Source organism: Diadema antillarum, unplaced genomic scaffold (assembly GCF_040938485.1).
Source record: "Diadema antillarum isolate AM-2024a unplaced genomic scaffold, OU_Dant_1.0 scf00000015, whole genome shotgun sequence".
Lineage (NCBI taxonomy): Eukaryota > Metazoa > Echinodermata > Echinoidea > Diadematoida > Diadematidae > Diadema > Diadema antillarum.
Window position 1 is genome coordinate 1,241,803 of NW_027270904.1, and position 22,190 is coordinate 1,263,992.

At 39.8% G+C, this 22,190-nt stretch overlaps 1 protein-coding gene across 1 annotated transcript in view; it reads right to left on the minus strand.

Moving 5' to 3' along the window:
• Nucleotides 1-265: 265 nt before the first annotated feature.
• The window catches only part of LOC139724274 (uncharacterized), a 47,829-nt gene continuing 25,904 nt past the window's right edge, over nucleotides 266-22,190 (minus strand). Inside the window, exons 10-22 of the mRNA XM_071635419.1 lie at nucleotides 20,451-20,540; nucleotides 19,108-19,172; nucleotides 18,005-18,221; nucleotides 16,586-16,768; nucleotides 15,972-16,091; nucleotides 14,846-14,958; nucleotides 12,562-12,707; nucleotides 12,055-12,276; nucleotides 10,198-10,750; nucleotides 3,942-4,120; nucleotides 2,994-3,062; nucleotides 2,034-2,184; nucleotides 266-400 (exon numbers count right to left, since the gene is read on the minus strand). Of these exons, the coding sequence (XP_071491520.1) occupies nucleotides 266-400; nucleotides 2,034-2,184; nucleotides 2,994-3,062; nucleotides 3,942-4,120; nucleotides 10,198-10,750; nucleotides 12,055-12,276; nucleotides 12,562-12,707; nucleotides 14,846-14,958; nucleotides 15,972-16,091; nucleotides 16,586-16,768; nucleotides 18,005-18,221; nucleotides 19,108-19,172; nucleotides 20,451-20,540 (2,243 nt within the window). The remainder of the gene's footprint in view (nucleotides 401-2,033; nucleotides 2,185-2,993; nucleotides 3,063-3,941; nucleotides 4,121-10,197; nucleotides 10,751-12,054; nucleotides 12,277-12,561; nucleotides 12,708-14,845; nucleotides 14,959-15,971; nucleotides 16,092-16,585; nucleotides 16,769-18,004; nucleotides 18,222-19,107; nucleotides 19,173-20,450; nucleotides 20,541-22,190) is intronic.

Consider the following 22,190-nt stretch of genomic DNA (forward strand, 5'->3'; position numbering starts at 1 on the left):
GTACGCCATGTTATTAATATTGTTTGGCTCCATGCGTCCAATGGCACTCGAGATTCCATTGCAGGACCAGACACAAGTACACCTCCCTCTGAGTGGAGCCAGTTGAGAATAGATCTGACATCACAAGTCACGATCATCATTCAGCACACATTACGGTCCCCTTTGCAACACATCCAGGGGGCTTCAGTAAAGTTGGGTGGACCAGTCATTGACCAATTCATCTCCGTCCTCAGACTTCGTGCACAGGTGAAGAGTTACGGCGCTGTCATCTCCGCGCTTTGTATTCTTCCGCCAATTTTTCAATCAACGTTCGAATCTCCTGCCGCTTCTGGGACACGACCTCCTCAGGGAACCAGTTCATCAGACCTTTCATGGGGATGTGATAGTTCCTGATGGGTTTCTGTTACATAAAACAAAGCAATGCCATCAAACATCTTTAAATATCTCTGGGTTCATTCTACAAACATCAGGAAGGGGGCGAGGGTGTATAGGCAATTGTTGATGGTGCATTAACCATTACGGCATGTCGTTGTATGAAAATGTCATGCATAATATTTCTTAACACTTCCTTTCTATTATAGATTGCAAATTTCCTTTGAAGCCTAACATAGAAAAAAAAATATATGTTTGATATTGCACACATCAATTCAGCTAAAAAAATAAAAAAATAAAGAAATAAATAAATATGCACTTTTGGGAAGTGATGTGAAAACATTTTAAAACATATTTCATCAGAAAGGGCCTATATTTCGTATTACTAACAAAAAATAAAACACATGGACTATACCACATACTAGAAACTAGACAATATTCACAGAAAATAAAAGTGGGAGGAGAGCTTTGATATCTGAGAGAGAAAATATCAAAAAAATGCTAGGTTTTCAGGCTGTTCGGAGTAATCCACTGCTTTGATCATACTTTGATCATAGCAGTTTCCTTTGTCCATGAACAATAAAGAAAGGCTAAAGTGCTGTCTTCAATCATTTCATTTCAGTTTATATACACAGACATACACACACTTGTATCAAACAGATAATAGTGTTTTTCTTCTCCATAGAAAACATTGTTCTGAGTGGTAATGATAAGATATTATGAGTAATGTCAATAGGGGGGGGGGGCCTCCCAGGCCCCCCCTCCAGATCTCGGCCATCGACCGCGCGATCGCGACGAAAATTGGCACACACATTGCCTATGATGTAATCTAAAATATCATGAAGTTAATTTTTCAAAAAATTATAATTTATGCTAAATTATGCTAATTTATGCATAATGATGCATGAAATCAGACTATTTGGTATAAATCACAAAATAAAGCTCAAAACAGGCACATTTTTTGTGTAAATATTCTTTTTAGTGTCCTTAGCAAATGTAATAAAAAAAAATTGTGATATCAGAAAAAATTCTTAAGCATTTTATTGTTTTTTGAATTTCTTATGTATTTCTTTGTTTTTTCGATTATGTTTTTTCATTGTTTTTTCGATTATGTTTTTCATTGTTTTTTCGATGGAATTTGTTCGCGACATCGCTCCGAACAAGAAAATATGTTATTCATTGATTTTAATCAATAAAACACCAAAATAATCATGCTTTTATGAAATTTGCCTGCAAGCACAGTTTGCATTGAAATTGTACACGAATTCACGTTTTTGAACAATTTTTGGTCTGACATGCATGTACAAATTTATGCGTAACTTCGGAACCGCGCGCCCGGGCGTCGCAAATTTGGTGTCAAAAGATGCGGGAGACTCGAAAGAAAAAAGTCATGAAACGTCGCGGCGATAGCTTTTTGCGATTGCGATACATCGCGCGGAACGTCAAGGGGGGGGCCCCCCCCCCGGCCTAGTTAGGGTTAAAATACACAAAGTCTCTCAGTTTGCAAGCATGTGTCGTGGAAAAAACTACACAAGATTTACATACACAAGGGGGGGGGGGGGGGGGGGTTGGAGCACTCTTTCCTATCTCCTGAATATGCAATCAAATATTCACGTCTCTCCCACAAAACTACCAGGGCTGGGGCCAGCACCAGACCTCACCTCAAAGAAGGCTTCCACATACTGGCAGACGTAGAGGCCGCAGTCACTGAAGTTGTTCTGCTGGGGCACCTTTGGGCTGATCCCCTTCGTGTTGTTGGGGTTGAACTCACACTTGCTTCCCTTCCTAGTCTCCCACTCCACTGTCAGGTAGCTGCACGGAAAACGCGGATGACAGGACACAAACATTAGGCTTTCACACAACCCCAAAAATGTTTCTAGCTATCTGATTGGTCGACTGCCCACCACATGACATGCAGCTAAAAGTACCACTTCATGCTGTTGCTGTTGAGCGTGCAATTTTCGTCAATCAATTTCGGATATTGCATGCTGACGTGACCCAGTTCCATTTACTCCTATGATAAGCTCATACTCAACTTTAGTTTTGCACCATTGCACGCCTCTAATGTCACAATATATACACTTTTGCAGCACATACTCCATCGCTCCTTTACTGCCGGCAATTTCAACCAATTTCTACCAATTTCTTTCATGTACGACTGTGCCACAATAGTTTACAGCCATTTCTTTTTCATGCAAATACTGATGTCAGGCCACCAAATTTCCAACAAGGTTATATTTTGATGGCCCAATCTAGCAAACTAAGATACAACTTGGATTGTAATGTTTCTTTCTTCTTTTTTCTTTTTCTTTTTTTTGGGGGGCAGTACATTTGTTTTTTGGGTCATCAGAAAGTTAATGTCAAGCCCTGGTCTAAATATATCTCATCTTGCATAGCATATATGGGATAATTAAGGAATATAGTGCATATTTTATACTGCCTGACATCCTTTGGAGAAGATATAGAGGCATGAAAAATCAGTTGCTACAGCAAGCAATTATCAATGGATAATGACCTAATTAATGTAGATTATGAAAAGCCCTTCTTTACGCAACACCCATGTGGCACTGATTAAAGTCACAGAGAATGTAAAATGAAACAAATGCTTTGTCTATACTCACTCTCGTAGCTTGGCAATGACGTTTCTCCTTGGCGGTCCCATTAGAGAGTCGAATATGAGAATGGCAGGTCTAGACAGGGATACAGGATGAAATGAGGTAAATCTGACGAGGCACATCCTTACAGACTGGCAGAGATAACTCACAGGAAACCTAGTATATGCCTGGTATTGTTCCTGCTCTGCGTAGCTGTGAGGCAAGTTAAATTATCTTGCCAATGCACGTGTGAATGTAAACTCACCAGGGGCCCATTGCATAAACTTTTCACGTGAGAAAACTATACTTTTTAAGGAGTCCCACTAACCCGAGTTTTCTGATCTTACAAGGGTTCTTCGGGAGGAAAGTTCCATACAACTGGCCCAAGGAGAGCATTGCACAGTAGAATATTATAACGAGTATGATTACTACTATGTAGCTGCTACTGAATGCAAAAGTGTTGAAATCATTCACTACAAGCTAATACCAGTCAGACCAAATTTGCCAGGCTCAAGCAAAAGTACTGCTATAGTGATTACAGAATCCAACCAACTCGTCAAGGAATTCTCGTTGGGCAGTACTGATTCACTTAATGTATGCGGCAAATATTTTGCGAATTTCGCGAATCAGGTGCTATTCGCGAAATTCAAGACACGCGAAAATAATGACTCTGATCCTGATATGAATGTGATGCACAGGTATACATTTCTCCATTCAGTACAGTACTCCACAACTGCGAATTTACCCACTCACGAAATTGTCGGGAAGTCCCGGTTCATGAAACTTTAGACTCGTTATTCATATCCACATCATGTCTCAATTGTTCAGCTTTGGGAAAAACAAGAAAGGCATTTGCAGAGATCTACAGATTTGATACTACAAAAACTTAGCTGCTGCTAATACTTGCATAACACAGAGCTATTGAAGGTTGTTGTTCTGACAAGGTTAGTGCATTATTATACCAACACAACTCACTGTTCAAAGTGTTTCTGGGGGCAATGGTACTGCTGGTATTCCAAATCTTCTGATGTTCTCTGCGTCGTCAGCAGCCCATTAGGCTTGGCTGGCCAGGCTGCGCTTCGTGTGGACACAGAGGGCGCTTTGCTTGACGTATCAAGCTGACTGGTTGACGATATTGCACAATTTTGGGCAGCCTGTAAACGGTTTGAAAACAGAAGAGGGGTACATTGGTCTGTCATATGCTCAGTAAGTCTGCATTGGACAAGGAGACTCAAAAGACACTCAGCCTTTTAGGGCGGACGTCCACTTGGGCGCGGACAAGCCCCGGAAGGGTTGCGGAAGCAAATTTTGTCATTTCGGCATCCTGTCCGCGACAGACGCAGAATAACTTTGTGAATCGGCTTGTCCTGGGACATTCCTAGGACTGTCCGCGGACTGTCCGCGGACTGTCCGCGGACTGTCCGCGGACTGACTGCGGACATTCCTAGGAATCACTCCGGAAGAGCGCGGAATATGCTAATCGTAGCCGGGCAGAGCGGAAACATCTAGGATTACACCAGGAATGAACGCGGACAATCAGGATGCCTTCCGGACAACACAAGTTAGGCATGCGGACAAACTGCGGACAATACAGGAAAATGGAAAGGTATAAATTTGGCGCTGACTTTGACTTTTCCTCATTTGACTGCTAGCCGTCATTGATGCTCCTTGTTGTGTTTCCGCAGTAGCTGCTGATATTATATTGATATGATTGGTCAACATTATTTTGTAAATGTGACCACCGAAAGTCGAAGAATAGGATTGTCTGCATGTCGGCTGAAGACTCTTTTTTTTTTTTTATTTGTCTCATCTGGGAGAACAATCTTTTCTCTGCCTACAGTCACATGGATGATATTTGCAAACTTTTTGAACCATATGTATATATGGGCATTTTCACAGTAATGGGGTCCATTTCAAAGACACTAGGTAATCTTATGTTTCCAATGTGAATAACCCACCAAACACTTTAGCACTGTATAAAGCTCACCTAGGAGAGATAACTTTGTCCAGATTTTGCTCCAAGCAGGCTATCTATAAAAATTTATTTTAAAAAACATAAAAATAGTGAACGTATGTAACAGGTGGACAGACATTTGTGTACTAATGCATGACAGTCAAATTAAATACCTTCTATGGTAAATGAGCTTTTCTTTACTAAAACAACTGATATGGATAAGAAGATACAATATCACCCCCAAAATTTAAATTAACTGTGCACTATAGTACACTTGTAGAAAAAACGAACGTATGTAACATGTGGACAGACGTGGACGTTACATTTTTGTCCGTCCGTGTTACATACGTTCAGCCTAAACTCTAGAAATGTACCTTAATGCACAGGTAATTTGATTTCTTTGGATGATGTTATCTCTTATCATCCATATCAGTTCATTTAGTAAAGAAAGGATCATTTTCCATGGAAGATACTTAATTTGACCGTCATACATTAGTACACCAATGTCTGTCCACCTGTTACATACGTTCACATGAAATTTTCATCTTCAATTTGCAGAAATAAGAAAATATATAAGTGACTCATTTAAAGAAAAAAATATTATTCAGGAATCACTTCAAGCCATTGTATTTCATTTAGAATGTAAAGCACTGTGGATATGTCCGAAACACCAAATGTAACGTTGGGGGGTCCCATTACCTTGAAAATGCCCATATACATAATAATATACATAAGATGTAGATGTATGTACATATATATATATATATATATATATATATATATATATGTTGGCAAGATAAAAAGATAAGTAACAAAACTGCAACAAAGTCCATGCTGTATTCACCAACGGTTTATTTCTTCACAAGAAATAAACCGTTGGTGAATACAGCATGAAATTTGTTGCAGTTTTGTAACTTATATATTCTTTATTCCCTTTTTTTTAGACCTGTGCTTTATCCATCGTGAAGTATATACATGTTTTGTCTGATACATCCGCAGAGCATGCCAAAATGATCCTAATCATTAAATTTTTTTTCTTTCTCTCATTTTTACCCTTGTTCATCTCTAACTCTCTCTTATTTTGATCACTTTTAAACAATTTGCAATGATTCAAGTCCGAGATGTTTTTTTTTTCATGCTTACAGCTTAGTAGCCTATTGTCAATGAAGTGTAAAAATGGGGAAATATTTTAACCTATAACTCTTTAATTTACTTTTTTTTTTGGGGGGGGGGGGTTCAGCGGGGCTGTCAAATTGGACAATCGAGTTTATTTGCAACTAAAACAAAAAGAGAAGATAAAATTATTAATTAATAACAAATACGAAAATCATTCAGGTAAAGAATATTTCTGAAATGCTTTGTGATGCTTAATGTGTACTTAAATATATACACTCAGCAAAAAAAAAAGAAGAAATGTAACATTTTTTCGAGTTCATGATTTATTGCTTTTTCTCTCATATCACTTGAATTTTGAATTGGTATTATCTTTAGCTTTCATTGTTATTTTGGGCTTCAAAGATATTACATTGTAATGAGACCACAGGTATATCTTTGCAATTGAATTCATGCATTTTAGTGCAATGAATTTGTCTTTTGTTCTGATATGTTGTATCATTAGAAAGCATTTACGTATGAATAACAACTTGGTCATGTTTATATAATACATTAACATTTAGCCAAAAATTCTATGTTTTTTTTTTCTGAGTGTACTTCCACCTACTTTTGTGATTTTTCAGCTGGGCTGTCACATGGCACAACCTAGTTTGTTTGCAAATAAAATACGAAAACAACATAAAGGAAAATGTACCATAGTAAGTAATAGGAACCAGGAAAGTCACTCAGATGAAAAATAATTTCTGAAAAGATCAAATCAACATAAACTTACTGAGTACTAGGAAGTTAGGGGGCTGATTTCACTTCTTTCTGGTTGCTTTTTGCGCAGTCTCTACTACCTTCTTCTTTGCCTTCTGGGACCGGAAATTCCTTAGATTTACCTGTTCTTCATCACTAGACGAAAGGTGTGCCTGTGATAGGGATATTTGCATGGGGGCCTCGCCTCCCTTCTTACTCATTTTGCGCTTCATTGGCATTACGCTCGCGGAAAGTGTCGACATTTTCGTGTCTGGATTACAAAATTTCCGCATCGGTTCCGGACACTTGCATATATAGATCCGCATCGGCTCCGCGCTGTCCTAAAACATTCCTGGTGTCTTCCGCTTTCATTCGCGAAGCTTCCCCACACCGCGGGATTCTTTCCGGAGCGTGTGCGGAAGGAGCGGAAGGGTTCCGGACAAGCGGGACATCCTCAGGACATCGTCAGGACAAGTCGCCGAAGGTGTCAGGAAGTTCATTTCCGCGTCCAAATTTTGGTCTCGATCAAAATGTGGACGCGGAAATTTTTCTCTCTCCCGAAGGTGCGGAAACGCCCGGACATGTTTAGGACAGTGAGCGGACACGTTCAGGAACGTGCGGACAGGTTGCCGAAGGAGTGCGGAACACAAAATTTGCATTCCGGGTCTTGTCCGCGTCTTGTCCGCGCCCTAGTGGACGCCTGGTCTTAGTACACAATCAACAAGAGGTTACTGCTGAAGTTCAGAAAATGGGGTTATGGGGGTAAACATAAATTTTTTTTTTTCAAAAGTGTACCAGGGAATAAGAAATTCTTCTTCTTCCCAGTTTTGGGGGAAATATCCTATACAAAACAGTCTTCATCATGATACTATGCTTTAAAACCAATGTTCAAATTGAGCATGCTTTTGATACAAAATCTAAGAGTAAAAAAACAAGGAAAAGTAGAAATTACGCGGTGCGTAATATATGTCCCCGCCGGAAGTAGCATTTAGTAGCAAAATGTACAATATAGGTAAAAAGATCGAGGTCAAAGGTCAAAGAAGTCAAAGGTCAAAATTCTGTGTAGAAGTTTTGAAGCCCTCACCTAGTGCCATCACATAAAGCAAATGGAATCGAAATCGGGTTAGAAATGGCGAAGGAGTAGCATTTGGTAGCAAAATGTACAATACAGGTCAAAAATCAAGGTCAGAGGTCAAAGAAGTCAAAGGTCAAAATTCTGTGTAGAAGCTTTGAAGCCCTCATCTAGTGCCATCACTTAAAGCAAACGGAATTGAAATTGGGTTACAAATGGCGAAGGAGTAGCATTTTGTAGCAAAATGTACAATATAGGTCAAAAATCAAGGTCAAAGGTCAAAGAAGTCAAAGGTCAAAATTCTGTGTAGAAGTTTTGAAGCCCTCACCTAGTGCCATCACATAAAGCAAACGGAATCGAAATCAGGTTAGAAATGGCGAAGGAGTAGCATTTTGTAGCAAAATGTACAATATAGGTCAAAGGTCAAGGTCAAAGGTCACAACTGAAATTCTGTGTAGAGGTTTCAAAGCTCCCATGTAGTGCTATCATATAAAGCAAACAGAATCAAAATCGGGTTAGAAATGGCGAAGGAGTAGCATTTTGTAGCAAAATGTACAATATAGGTCAAAGGTCAAGGTCAAAGGTCACAACTGAAATTCTGTGTAGAAGTTTCAAAGCTTCCATGTAGTGCTATCATATAAAGCAAACAGAATCAAAATTGGCTCATAAATGACAGAGAAGTAGCAAATTGAACATTTTGATCACACACGGACGCACAGACGGACGGACGGACGGACGGACGGACGGACAGACGGACGGACGGACAGACAAGACACACAGACACACACACGTACGGAGCCCGTTTCATAGTCCTCTGCTCGAACTCGTTCGGCGGGGACAAAAAATGACATACAAATAGAAGTGAAGAATTGGTCTGTCAAGGTCAATGCAGGAAAATTTGAAGTCTGACTGTCATCATCATGTCTCATTTTTATAAGTTTAGCCAAAAAAAAAAAAAAAAGATGCTGAAAACTGCTTATCCAACAGCGGCAAGCAAACACAACAAAATGGAGTCAAAAGGGGCCTGGGGCTTTCGATCCAAGCAGAAGTTGCATGAAAACATAAGAAAATTACACTTATCTTCCATAAGAACTTCCACATATCTTAAGTCCAATTTCAATGAAACTGTCACCATTCTTGCATGGTAACTTATCAGCTTATTCAGAGGAGCTGTTGTTGCTCAGAGGATTAGACAATGAACTATCAATCTCTACGTCCCTGATTCAGGTTTCTTGGCTGCACTGGTCGTGTCGTTGGGCAAGACATTTTATGTTCATTGTGTAAGCTTTCGGAGGGGACTAAAAGCTGCCAGTTCTGGGGTTGTTTGCTAATAAGCACTCAATGCTTCCATAGCGGTAAAACAGATCAATCTAGTCAAATTCAACTTGACACCACATTTCAACTTTTTAGACACTTCATAGAAACATGCCTTGGGTATTCTGCATATAGGAAGCAAACACACATTGACATGAAGAAAATCAGATGAAATCACTAAAGAAATCGTCAAGGCCTATACATAGTCACTAGCTGGATTGTCGTCTGCACAGAAGTTTCCTGTTTGGTTGGCTTAACCCATTGAGGATGAGTCCCTAGTATACCCTGGCAAGTGTCTATGGGAAATGTGTGTTACATCAAAATCAGCCCATCCTCAATGGGTTAAAATGTTCATCAAAATTCTGTTTGAAATGTTTTTTAAAAAGATAATATAAGGTATTATTAAAAGAGAAAACTGCTATTATGAGCTGATCATTAAAATCTTGAATACCATGGGCCAGACAGCATTAAAACATCTTCTTAATTTGTAGCATGATCTGACAGCATTATACACATCCTCTGGCCTAGATACATGATCTGATATAATTGATACCATCCCCGATCAAGCCAGCTAGACTGGACAGTATCAATTCATCTGTATGCAAATAAAGTCAAGAAAACAACCAATAGACACCGGCCAGGCCACTTGCCACTGGGATGTTCTTGTCTATCATGCCTACTTGCAGAAACACACATTGAATATTTTTCTTTAATACCAGAGATACATTATGCACTGCCTACTGGTCATTTTAGGATAATCTTGAATGTGATCTGTTGGTGCCTATTAACTCTTAATGTGCCATCGTGTTCACCTTGTGTGCCACATTTTTCTGAGACAGCAATGCGTGAGCTCATGTTTTCCGAAGTCATGCAACTTTTTAAAAATCATATAATTATATTACGGATGCAGTGCAGCAAAGTTGCAGAGAAATTTGCAAGCTCTGCTGTATCGTGAATAGGTGTGAGGAATGGAATCGCATGTGACACGTTTAACCTACCGATAGCAAAACATTAATATGCACACTGTTTTACACACATACCATTAACGGTGTGGATGAAGCTGTTGGCGTGGATGAAGCTGTGGGCGTGGAGGCAGCTGTGGACGTGGTAACTGATGGCTTCCCTGATGAGTTCTGGCTGTGATTGTGTCCACTTTTACTTTCAGGTCCATCAGTTTTTGTGTCATTTTCACTGTCCCCACCCTCAAATTTCTGCTCGGGGCTTTCAGAAGTGTCCATTGGCTCCTCCGCGTCTTCCTCCTCTTCCTCCCCGCCGGCCTTGGGGCAATGCCTGCTCTGACCGGTCTGTTGGGGGTGGACGGCACAGTGCCCCCTGTTTCCATTGTGCAACATGACACGGTCAAGCACTGTCGGTGCACTCACTTTATAATCCGGCCCTACAGCCTGCAGTCCGTCCGTGCCGTGATTGGTCACTTCTTTGGCCGCTGATAAGCTTTGCGCACTCGCTGACGATTTGTTAGATGGAGATGGAGAGGGAGCAGGGGACTGCTGCTGCTGCTGCTGCGGTTTGCTGCCCTTTTGCAGGTGCTGGACTCGACCAGCAAAGCAAATAATTGCTACAAACCAGTGAGCGCTGGAAATGGAGAAAAAAACAGTGAAATCTATGAAACGATTCCAGATGTCATAACAGAAAGTTGCTGGTGCATCACTCATTGCTGATTAGCTAAATGTTGCCCTAGAAAGGACTGAAATGGGCATAAAACTATCAAAGACTGACTACAAACTATGGTAGACTTTGCAGTGGGTTTTTACACTTCAAGTCATCCGACCCAAGTACTGTAGGTGTAGGACTTGACTACCCATTGATGTATTATCACAATATTGGCTTGGTCCAACTAAAGCTGCATGACAACTGCCAGAGAAACATGTGTACAAAACGTCATACTGTAAAACGGGATATTTTCTCAGCATGAAATTTTCGTGAAAATAAAATTAAAATGCACACGAATATTCCTCATTTTTCAGTATCCTATCATTCATACTTTGTGACTGTTACATAAATTAGCTATTACTGTGAGTTTTGTTTTGTCTTGCATTGTGTACTTCCTAACCTGTCTATGTCAGTATAGTACATAGTTTTGTGTTATAACATGTTTTGTGTTTATTACATTCATTATCACTTTTTTACAATACAGGACTCAAAAGCTCAGAGGCCTTTCGCTGTTCCCTGCAGCCTGCAGTACAGTGCTTGTGGAACTCTTCATTCTCTGCACAATTTTTATTTTTTTTGAAGTACTGGAAGATAGTTCAGTCAAACCTGCCTTAGCGGCCACCTGTCTATAGCAGCCACTGAGAAATCCCCTCCCCCCCCCCCCCCCCGAGAGAAAAGCCCTGTTAGAGACACTGTGTATAGCGACCACCTGTTTAACACGGCCAGTGGCCCCAAATTTTGTTTCCCACGGTAGAATTTAACCTGTCTATAGCAGCCACAGACCCGATGGAGCTGTAGCCAAGCCGTGTTTTTTTTGCTTTATAGCCATGCCAGTCATTCATGGGCAACGTTCAGTGATCACCACCGCTGCATTCATCACTCATTCAATCATAGTTTTAAGCTTTCTTCACAACTAAGCACATGCTACTGTGCAATTATTTCATATTGTTCAATGATGATGATGATGATGATCCACAGCATTTGTATGGCGCCATATATCTGTCACAGAAACATTCAAAGGCGCATGAAACATACATGCGCATAAGTACACACATACTTGAACATGTATACAACGATGATACATGTACATGTAGGAAATGCACACAGTTGGATAACCTGTCAATAGTGGCCACCTGTCTATAACAGCCACTTTTATCGTCTCCCTTCGAGGCTGCTATAGACAGGTTTGATTGTATAAACTTGAAACCTGATGCATGAAAACTCACCAATCATTGATGGGAATGATGATAAAGTCCTTCTCAAAGATGTCGGTATGACGCGTCCACTTCTTGACCTTCTCGTGCCGCTTCTCCTTGGGCGTCATGCCGTTGAGCTGGGGGGAAATATTGCCGGGTGTGTCCCGCTGCATCAGGCGCTTGTAGAAGAAGCAGCTGAAGAGGTGGGTTCGTTTGCGGTCACTGGCGCTGAGCTTTTCCATAACCACATACCTGCACAGACAAAAGGTTAAGCATAGCATGCAGCTAGTACCCAAATTGAACCGTGATTCAACAGCTTGCTTCAACAGCTTATTGGGCAAAATACGACAACAAATATCGTGGAAGGGGGAGGGTCATACAGAATGTTCAATCAGGGGCCTGCTTTATCAAGAGTTCAAATTGATTGTAATACTGATTTTGTTTGTAAGTCTATGGCAGACTATATAGGAAGGAAGTTAAATTATACTCGTCAACTCTTGTAATACTAATACCAGATAATACTAGGCCCTGCTTTACTGCAGGACTTGTAACCTCAAAGTGGTAGCATCTTCAACCATGAGGTGAGAGCATGCCCTACACCAAGTGCCCACATTTGGAATACTTATGGTATTACCCGGGTTTGTCACACACAGCGACAGCTTGTCAGATAAACTCTTCTGAGCCTACAGTAGAAATCACCAGCAGGCCCTCCAAAGACTTGCAATCTTATTGTGCGACTTCCTGAAATTACATTTCTATTTGTGTCGCAAAATAATTCGACATCTGAAACAATCTACTCTTTAAAATGCACTGAACATATCGTCGCTGGGGTGATAAGACCTTGTATCTGTAATTTTGGTGAAAATGAGTTTTTTTTTTAATTAATGGTCAAATAATGGGTTAAGTGATGTCCTGTCCAAATCCTAACTGTCTTACTCCAAAAATGAAGCCACCACGGCATGTCCAAGGAAAGGCTTTCCCATTCGCCATAGTGCTTTGGCCGCCATGTTTGTTGTCTCTCCTGAACATTTGACATTTTGTAGATACGAGGTCTTGTCGCCCCAGCCACGATATAATCATTCTATCATTTAGTAATACCATCTCACTGCCATGCCATGAGATGAAAGGATGTATTCAACCCTGGTAAGAGTATTAGTATAACAGGCAGCATGCATTCATGCATTTTACACCTGGTACAGTCTCCACAACTGTTATCACCGACAATGCCATACAGCTGTATGTCCCCCAAAAAAAATTACAACGGGACCCTCTGCAACTATAACTTTAAAAACAGTGAATCAATCCAAATACAATTTCAGGGTATGAAACTATAACTCATTGCCTACATCTTACAGAAAACTCCATTCGATTTGCTTCAGTGGTCAAAGAGAAATGAGGAATTTTGTAGAGCATGTCAGGAATCTCTTCCCTCCAAGTTCAGTCTATTGGTTCACACAATAATATGCAGTTCCAAGAGCATCCAAGTGCTAAACTTGGAAGAATCAGACTCATGACATGCTTTACAATAATCCACATTTCTCTGTGACCTCTTGACCAAATTGAATGGGGTTTTCTGCAAAATAGAGCTGAAATGTTGTATTCTAAGACCCTGAAGTAGCATTTAGACAGTTTAATCAAATTGGGAGTTATAAATGCGAAAATCTGATTGTCATTTTTTGGGGGGACATACTGTAGTACGTACTTGAGGTAGAAATCAATGATGACATCGTTGAGAAATTCTCCATCTTGTAGACAAGCTCTGTCTTCCGTTGTCACGGTGATGCCACCAATGGTTGGGGGAGGAGGAAATACAAACAATCGACTGCAAGGAAGATAAAAACACACAGAGATTACAAAGGTACTGTAAAACAAGGAATGTTCGCGTGCATTCTAATTTCGTGAATTTTGCGAAAGCCAACATACGCGAAATTAAAATGCACGTGGAAGTTCCTAACTGCACTATATGCACTGAATGCCAGTGGCAGGTCGCAAAAATTCAATGCCGCCAAAATGGCCGTCAGCTCCAATTCGCCAAAATTTTATGCCACGAATAAATTGTGTTTTACAGTATGAAAAAAAGAAACCAACAGTTTTTTTTGTGCATATCTCATGCAGGTAAAACTCATATCATTCATCCTCCAACATTTATAACTCATGCACTGTGATGTATCAAATAATGACAGAAACAAAGATATCAACACAGAAACTTTGAAACGTACGAAATTACAAGATATATGTAATTTCAAATGAGTAACTAAATAAACAGTAAACAAAAAACTTTTTTTTTCTTTCGAACTATATCAAAGAATGATAAAGTGCATGAACATGTTAATGACAGTAATGAACAAAGAATTCCTTTATAATTAGGTAATATACTGTAAACGCCGAATATTTCGTGAGGTTTTTATTTTTGCGAATTTCGCAAGTCAGGTGCTATTCGCGAAATTAACGACAGGCGAAAATATTGACTCTGGTCCTGATGTGAATGTAACGTATGCGTGTATCATTTCTCCGTTCCAGCACAGGACTCCACGATTGCGAATTTAACCACTCGCGAAACTGTCCGGAGTTCCCGATTCGCGAAATTTTAGACTTGCGAAATATATGGCGTATACAGTAGCTTTTACAGTGTATATCAAATGAACAACTGAATTGATAAAATAATGAAGACTTAATGTTCTCACTTGTCCAGCTGGTCTTCTGTATTGCCCTTCGATCTCTCTTTGGTCTCTGGCCGGCCTATATGAACCCCACTCTGTAGCCTGCTGAGGTTGTTCAGCACGGACCCTGCCAGGGTGATCATTCCAGTACTGGACAGGACTTGGGTGGTGCCTGATGTGGCCACCAGGATGCCCACCTTCTTCATTTCTGGCCGTAGGCTGGCCATCAGTAGCTTCTCTACGTCCTCTCTGGTGATGGACTCAAACATGGCAGCTGGAGGGTGGCAGTAAGATTAAGAATTTCTCATAATAATAATCAAATTTGTACATGTATTGTGCCAAATCCATTGAATAAAATACTTAAAGGAAACCCAAACCCAATGAGCAATGTGGATCGAGTGCAAGCAGCAACATTAGTAGAACACATCAATGAAAGTTTGAGGAAAATCGGACAATCAATGCAAAAGTTATGAATTTTTAAACTTTTGATGCTGGAACCGCCGGATGAGGAGGCTACTAGAGGTTATGACGTATGAGTGGACAACAATATAAAGAAAATACAAAGAAAATTCCACAAAATTTCACTTTTCTAGCACAAAGAAAAAGCACTTGACTACTAAATCGCTTTCAGAAAGCAGGGGGAATAATTGCTACCTTTAACATATGTCAGTATCAAGTTGATGGAATGCGCAATTTTCATGAAAAATGAATTTTTGTGGAATTCCCTTTATATCTATATTCCCTATATATGGAACACCAGGGGTATCATTTGTCAGGATGCTATATGTGAGAACACTGAGGCAGCCTGATACTCCCCAGGTGAACCTTCAAAGAAAACTTAAAATAAAATCAGGCGAGAGAATAGCACACACACGAAATATGACACAGCATGCGATAGAGCATGCTATTGGAATGTGCTGCAGTGGGTTGAAGTGGCTCCATCTAAAACGTCCTCAGCAATCTCTGTCATTGAAGGGATACAACAATGAACAAAATGAAAGACTCAAATTCATGAAATTCTTCCATCAAGTTGTCGACATGTATATTGCAACTGATTGACACACATGTATTGCCCTATATCGAAGTAAATAAGCATTGAATTGATCAATGTTTTAATAGTGGCCATGACAAAAGAAATCATGGGCATACATACTCGAGCAGAATTCACACCTACAATCTTCTGATATGCGGTCAGGCGTCTTATCCAAATCACTGATCAATTCAGTGCTTATTGACATCGATGTGGAGCAATTTGTCAACCGGTTGCAATAAAAACGAAACACCTACTGTTGGTTGTCTCGGCAACCTTGGATGACATGGTTGTCAGGACTCTCTCCATCTCCTGTTGCATCTTCGGAGTGAATTCAGACGGCAACGGACGGATCACTACTATCCGCTCATGCTCCTCTGGGTGGACAAAACAAACATACGAATCAATTTTTTACACACAGGTGACAGATAGTGTGCACTATGCCTTCAGTAGTTTAGAGCCAAAACATAGTTCTCTTTAATAGGGGTTCAAAATTCATCTCCCAACCTTTGGAATTTGCTTATGATACATCGACAGGGTCTACAAAGAAACTTGCTTGGCTGATGCAATTGCCCGGATAATGAGCTGCTTTGGAGTATTTGAGATCAAAAGAGTAAAATCATTTTGATTGTATGCATACAACTTTAATTCCTGAAGAGCGCCCCCCCCCCCCCCCCCCCCCCCCACATGGGAAATGTGTGTTGTTGCAAAATCAGCCCCTCCTCAACAGGTTAAAATAGATTATAGGTTTGGAAACAGCAGAAATCAATGTAGTAAACTTGTTTCAAAAGCTTGCATCACACATTCAGGAATGATCACTGCTGATTTCCTGGGTGCTCTGCCAAAAAGAAAAGTTCCTCTCAATACTGACCTTTGCTCCCCGGGTCAAAGTGGGCTTCTGACCGATTAATGTACAGGCGGGAGCGCACCACCTGAGCAAAGCCAGGTGTGGTTCTGATGAATATACTGGACATTCCGGAGTTGCTGATGTAGTGCTTACAATTCACTATATCCTTGAGAGCCATTGAAAACTGACCGCATTTGTGTATATTAGCTGCGTGAGAAAGACGAGGAGAAAAAAGCAAAGAAAACACACAAAAAAATATCTTTCAAATAAATTATGTCCATTGAATTTTTCCTACTTTCACACAAAGAAAAAACGCATTCTATGCTAAGCTGCATTCATTATCAAGATAATATTGCTCCAGTATTGCTTTTTTTTTCTTCTTTTTTTTTTTTTTTTGGGGGGGGGGGAGGGGGATTCTCCATGAATGTGAACCTCATATCCTGTGCAAAGGTATCAAACCTTTCACATTTTGACGTGTGCTTTTGTTGGTGTTTTGTTTTGTGTTTTTTTATACTAATCAGAGGGGTTTGAAAGGAAGACACTAGAAGAGACTTTTCCCTATAAACAAAGTCATCATGAATTTATACTGTGAATACACAGCAAAACATCGTCATCCAATATTAAAATTTTCAGCAATTCAATTACACAAACCCTTCAAGTTGCTGCATCTATGGAATGTCAGTATGCAGCCCAAATTGGCATTTTACTGGCATTTGAAAACACAATCTCTGGCACAATGCCCTCACATACCTCGCAATGAATCATAACTTTGTCATACAAATATTACACTTTCCCTCAAGACTCTGTCCAAGGTAGAACTGCAAAATATCTACCCTAAAATACAGACTAAGATGATTCCTCACACAAGCAAATTCACAAACGCATGTTACAATTTCTTTTGGCTTCATAACCACAAAGGATTTCTGCACAAACAACTTTTGAGTCACATGACAGGGACGACTATCATATGGTGCAAACATCACTGAATAAATATATGCCATATATTTCGAAGAGTTTTTATTTTTGTAAATTCTACGAGTCGGGTGCTGCTAGCAAATTTGGCTACAAATTTAGGAACACACGAAAATGATAAGCTTGATCCAAGCACGAATGCACCCTGAACACATAAATTTTCATAATTTGTTTATTATTATGCTAAAGGGCCCCAATTAAAAGCTGTGCTCTTATGGGGCCACAGCCATCAATAACTTGTTGTTATGTACACATGCATGAATTACAAGTCAATTATTGCATCAAACTGTTAACGTTCATAATTTATTAGTGGAAATCCTGATGGAATCCCATTTTCTTGGCTCACATTTCCACTAATGAATTATATTCATTTCCTTCTGTTTGCATTTGTCACTGTTTATAATTGTTACATTGTATCAATCAACAAATAATTGGTGCAAATAATTTGAATTAAAAAAAGACACTACTCACATTGGAAGTTGAATTTGAACCCCTCTGCACTCATAGTCACCGAAGGCAATGGGGGCTGCCCACTACCCTCCACCGCTGGGCGGGGCCATGACCCAAACTGCAGCACTAAAACCCCGAATTCCAATTCCCGCTCGCCTGACTTCGGACTGCCCACGGATGGCGATCCTGCCGCCCCATCAGCCGGCTGCTCATGTGCAGAGCCAACAAAGTTTCCCTTCTAGATTTAATGACGAGCAAGAACAAACAGCAAATGTGATGATACTTTTTACTGTTGCTTAATTTTGAGATGACTTCAGATATAGCTTTTGGCATCCAGATACCTAACTCAGTTTTGAAGGGGATTAGCTGCAGATTTAATCAATAAATCTACACAATATCAGAAAAAAAATTGTATTCAAGAAACTGCCAACTGGAACATGAAACAGGAACTCTTTTCAATGTGTTAGAAATTGAAGAACACGTTATAAATTCATCAATCAAGCACTCAAATTAGCAATCAAACACTCATATAACAGAGAGCTCAGAGTAAAGACAATTTCTAACTCAATAATTTTGTACTCTACCTTGCAAAACACTAACAAGGAAAAGTATCTGAATAATAAAAAATACACAGTAAAACAACAAAGATGTGGTCTTTGGGATTTGATGGATTGAATGGACCTGAGGTTGTGTTATGTAATCTTGTGCAGATGATTGCTGGTTTATTCTGTAAAAAGTCAGCCCTCCTCAAAACAATTTCCCATCAGCCTTATAATTAACTGCAACTTACAATACTGCCCGACTTCACTTATACAGCCATCAATTAACCAGATTCTTCATTATCCAGACGAGGACTGGCTGACAATTTGGGGTTTTTTTTCTGTGTTTTAATATATTTTCAGTGCCAAATCTCACTCAAAACAAACAGGAAAAAATAGACCAATGGAAATCAACATAAAACAACACTGCTTTCAAAGCAGAGATTATAGTGATTTACAGTTACAACCAATTCTGAGCATGTTTATTGAAGGTCATTAGACAGAGGTCAGAAGGTCATTAGACAGAGGTCAGAGGTCATTAGACAGGGGTCAGGAGGTCATTAGACAGAGGACAAAGATTCTCACCTGGTCCCTCATCATGGCCTTCTTGCTGGCGTGTGATGATGTCGCTTCCTCTTCAGACTCTGCGGCTGCAAAGTGGTTTAAATTATGACCGGGGACATATAAATACAGTTTGTAGATGGAGTGGCAACTCAATGCAGACACATGTCTGGGTTTTAAAGAATTACAACTGGATATTTAATATTCCTGTACACCCTGAAGCCGTGCAGGGCTTCTCTCTAGATCTCCACAGCAAAATTTCGAGACAAAGAAAAGGTCCACATTTCACTCAATTACTAATTGCACAATTTTGAATGAGATACTAGAATTGTCTAGAACAGTTAAGAGAAGGATTCAAAGCTAAAAACATGCATTTACCTTCCGGTCAGTAAATCAAACCTAAAACTCACCAAGACGTCTAATACTATGACTGGTAATAGTGATTGGGCGCTATCACTCTCTTTCGCCAAGGAGGTTACATTTTTGTCGGCGTTGGTTTGTCTGTCAGTCCGTTTGCAGAATAACTCAAAAATTTGTGCTCCAATTAAAATGAAACTTACAGGAAAAGTTTATAATGACAGAAGGAACATATGATTACATTTTGGTAGTGATCTGGATAACCGTCATGATCTAAGATACCTTTTTGTTTAAGATTATCACTGGCAAATAGGGCCAACAAATGAGGGAGTTCAACCTGCATGTATTTGAAGTGTGTATACGCGCACTGAGCACGCACTCCAGGCACAACATATAGTAAGCTGCTGATGAGGAAGACACAACAAAAATACATGTATCTTCTCTATTATTAGCATGTACGTGCAAGGGCAATTTTCAGCACGCATGGTACAGGTGGAAATGAGCTGCTTAGTGGAGACCCGTCTGCACTCTCTGAGTACTTTTCTAGTTTTGTACATGCTACACTTAGCACTCTGGCATTGATATCTAAGTCAGTACATGCAAACTGCCTGTTTCTGTCTTACTGTATACGTCAAATATTTTGTGAGGTTTTTATTTTTGCGAATTTTGCGAGTCAGGTGCTGTTCGCAAAATTAAAGATACACGAAAATATTGACTCTGATCCCGATGTGGATGTGACTTACGCATGTACATTTCTCCGTTCAGTACAAGACTCCATGATCGCGAATTTAACCACTTGCGAAATCATCGGGAATTCCCGATTCACGAAAATTTAGACTTGCGAAATATATGGCATATTCAGTAACTCTCTCATTGAGTTTCCTCTCTGGTTACTATATCACCATTTCAAGTCCCAAGTCGACACTTTCACTCCTCGAAACTGACTCATATCATTTTTTTTTTTTGCCATTAAAATATCTGACGAAATGAAATGAATATTGGTAATGTACCTTCCTGTGAGCCCTCTATGGTTTTTTGCATCTTTGCTGGTTCTCTTGCACTGTCCTCCTCATCATCACTGTCAGAAATGAGGACAATTTCTAAAAAGAAAAAGAAAGGAAAATGTATAAACACAACATGCATGACAATGACTACAGATCTATCTATCAGAAGTATTAGAAGCTTCTCATCAGTTCAAATTTAATTTGTACGAGGCTCGAATGTCGTAGAAAAATAAACAAACATGAAAGATGAAAACTTGGTCACTTATGCAGAGAGATCCATGTCTTACAACCTTCAATGAAACCTGCATCAAGGTCTTTGAAGAAGATGGAATTATATTAGTGCTGACAGAAGTATTTTGGTTGTAACACAACTTTTATAGAGTATCGAAGCAATGATGTCTGTCGTTTGTTATAGCTTGGGTTGTAGCCAGGTGCTTGCCGCATAACACTTTTTACCTGAGAAAAACTTGGGTACATTTTTTAAAGTTTTTGCTGTGTTAAAGCCAATGGGAGCATTACACCAACCCGAGTTTTCAGTTCTTACCAGAGTTTTTTCTCAAATTAATTATTTCATGCAACAGGCCCCAGATGCCAGCACGATTAACAACAACAGTGTTTGGAGATATTCAGGCCGGCTGAGGTTACTAAAAATCAGTTTCCATGGGGATGAATGGCTATGATATCACACTTTGGTGCCCTATTCATGTTGTGTGTCACAACCTCTCCTCCCACAGCCTTCAAGTTTAAAGGTCAAGTTCACCTTCACATACATGTGGATTGAGATAATACAGCAATATAAGTAGAACACATCCATGAAAGTTTGAGGAAAATTGGACAATCAGTTTAAAACTCATGAATTTGTAAACTAATTCTGTGCAGTTACTGCTGGGGGAGAAGACTGCTACGGTGTATGATGTCACATGCATACAACAATATAAGGAAAATATAAAGAGAATTCGACAATATTCCATTCTTTTAATAAGTGCACATTCCCTCATTTTGTATCTGACATAGAAAGGGTAATGTTACTCCCCCTGCCTTCTGAAAGAGGCAAGTCGTAGGGTTTTTCATAAAGCGAGAAAAGTGAAAATATATTGTTTATATTTTCTTCATATCATTCTACACATATGACATCACAAGCTGTAGTAGTCTTCACATCCAGAGATTGTGGACCTAAAACTTCAAAAATTCATAACTTCTGAATGGTTTGTCTGATTTTCCTCAATCTGTCACTAATGTGTTCTACTAATATTCCTGCTTTCTCTCAATCCACATGTCTATAACGGTGGACTTGTTCCTTAACCCATTGAGGACGGACTGATTTTGCTATAACACGCATTTCCCACTGACAACTGCCCGAGTATACTCGGGACTCGTCCTCAACGGGTTAAGAATGTAGACAGAGAGGAGGGAGTGGAGAGAGAGAGAGAGAGAAACAAATGGGGAGATAAAAATGTCTTCTTGAAATTTAAGTAGCAAGATCCTACAAAGAAGGCGAGAAAATCATGCTAACAAGGAATTCTACAATTAAGAACAAGGAAAAGTAGAAATTACGCGGTGCGTAATATATGTCCCCGCCGGAAGTAGCATTTAGTAGCAAAATGTACAATATAGGTAAAAAGATCAAGGTCAAAGGTGAAAGAAGTCAAGGGTCAAAATTCTATGTAGAAGTTTTGAAGCCCTCACCTAGTGCCATCACATAAAGCAAACGGAATCGAAATCGGGTTAGAAATGGCGAAGGAGTAG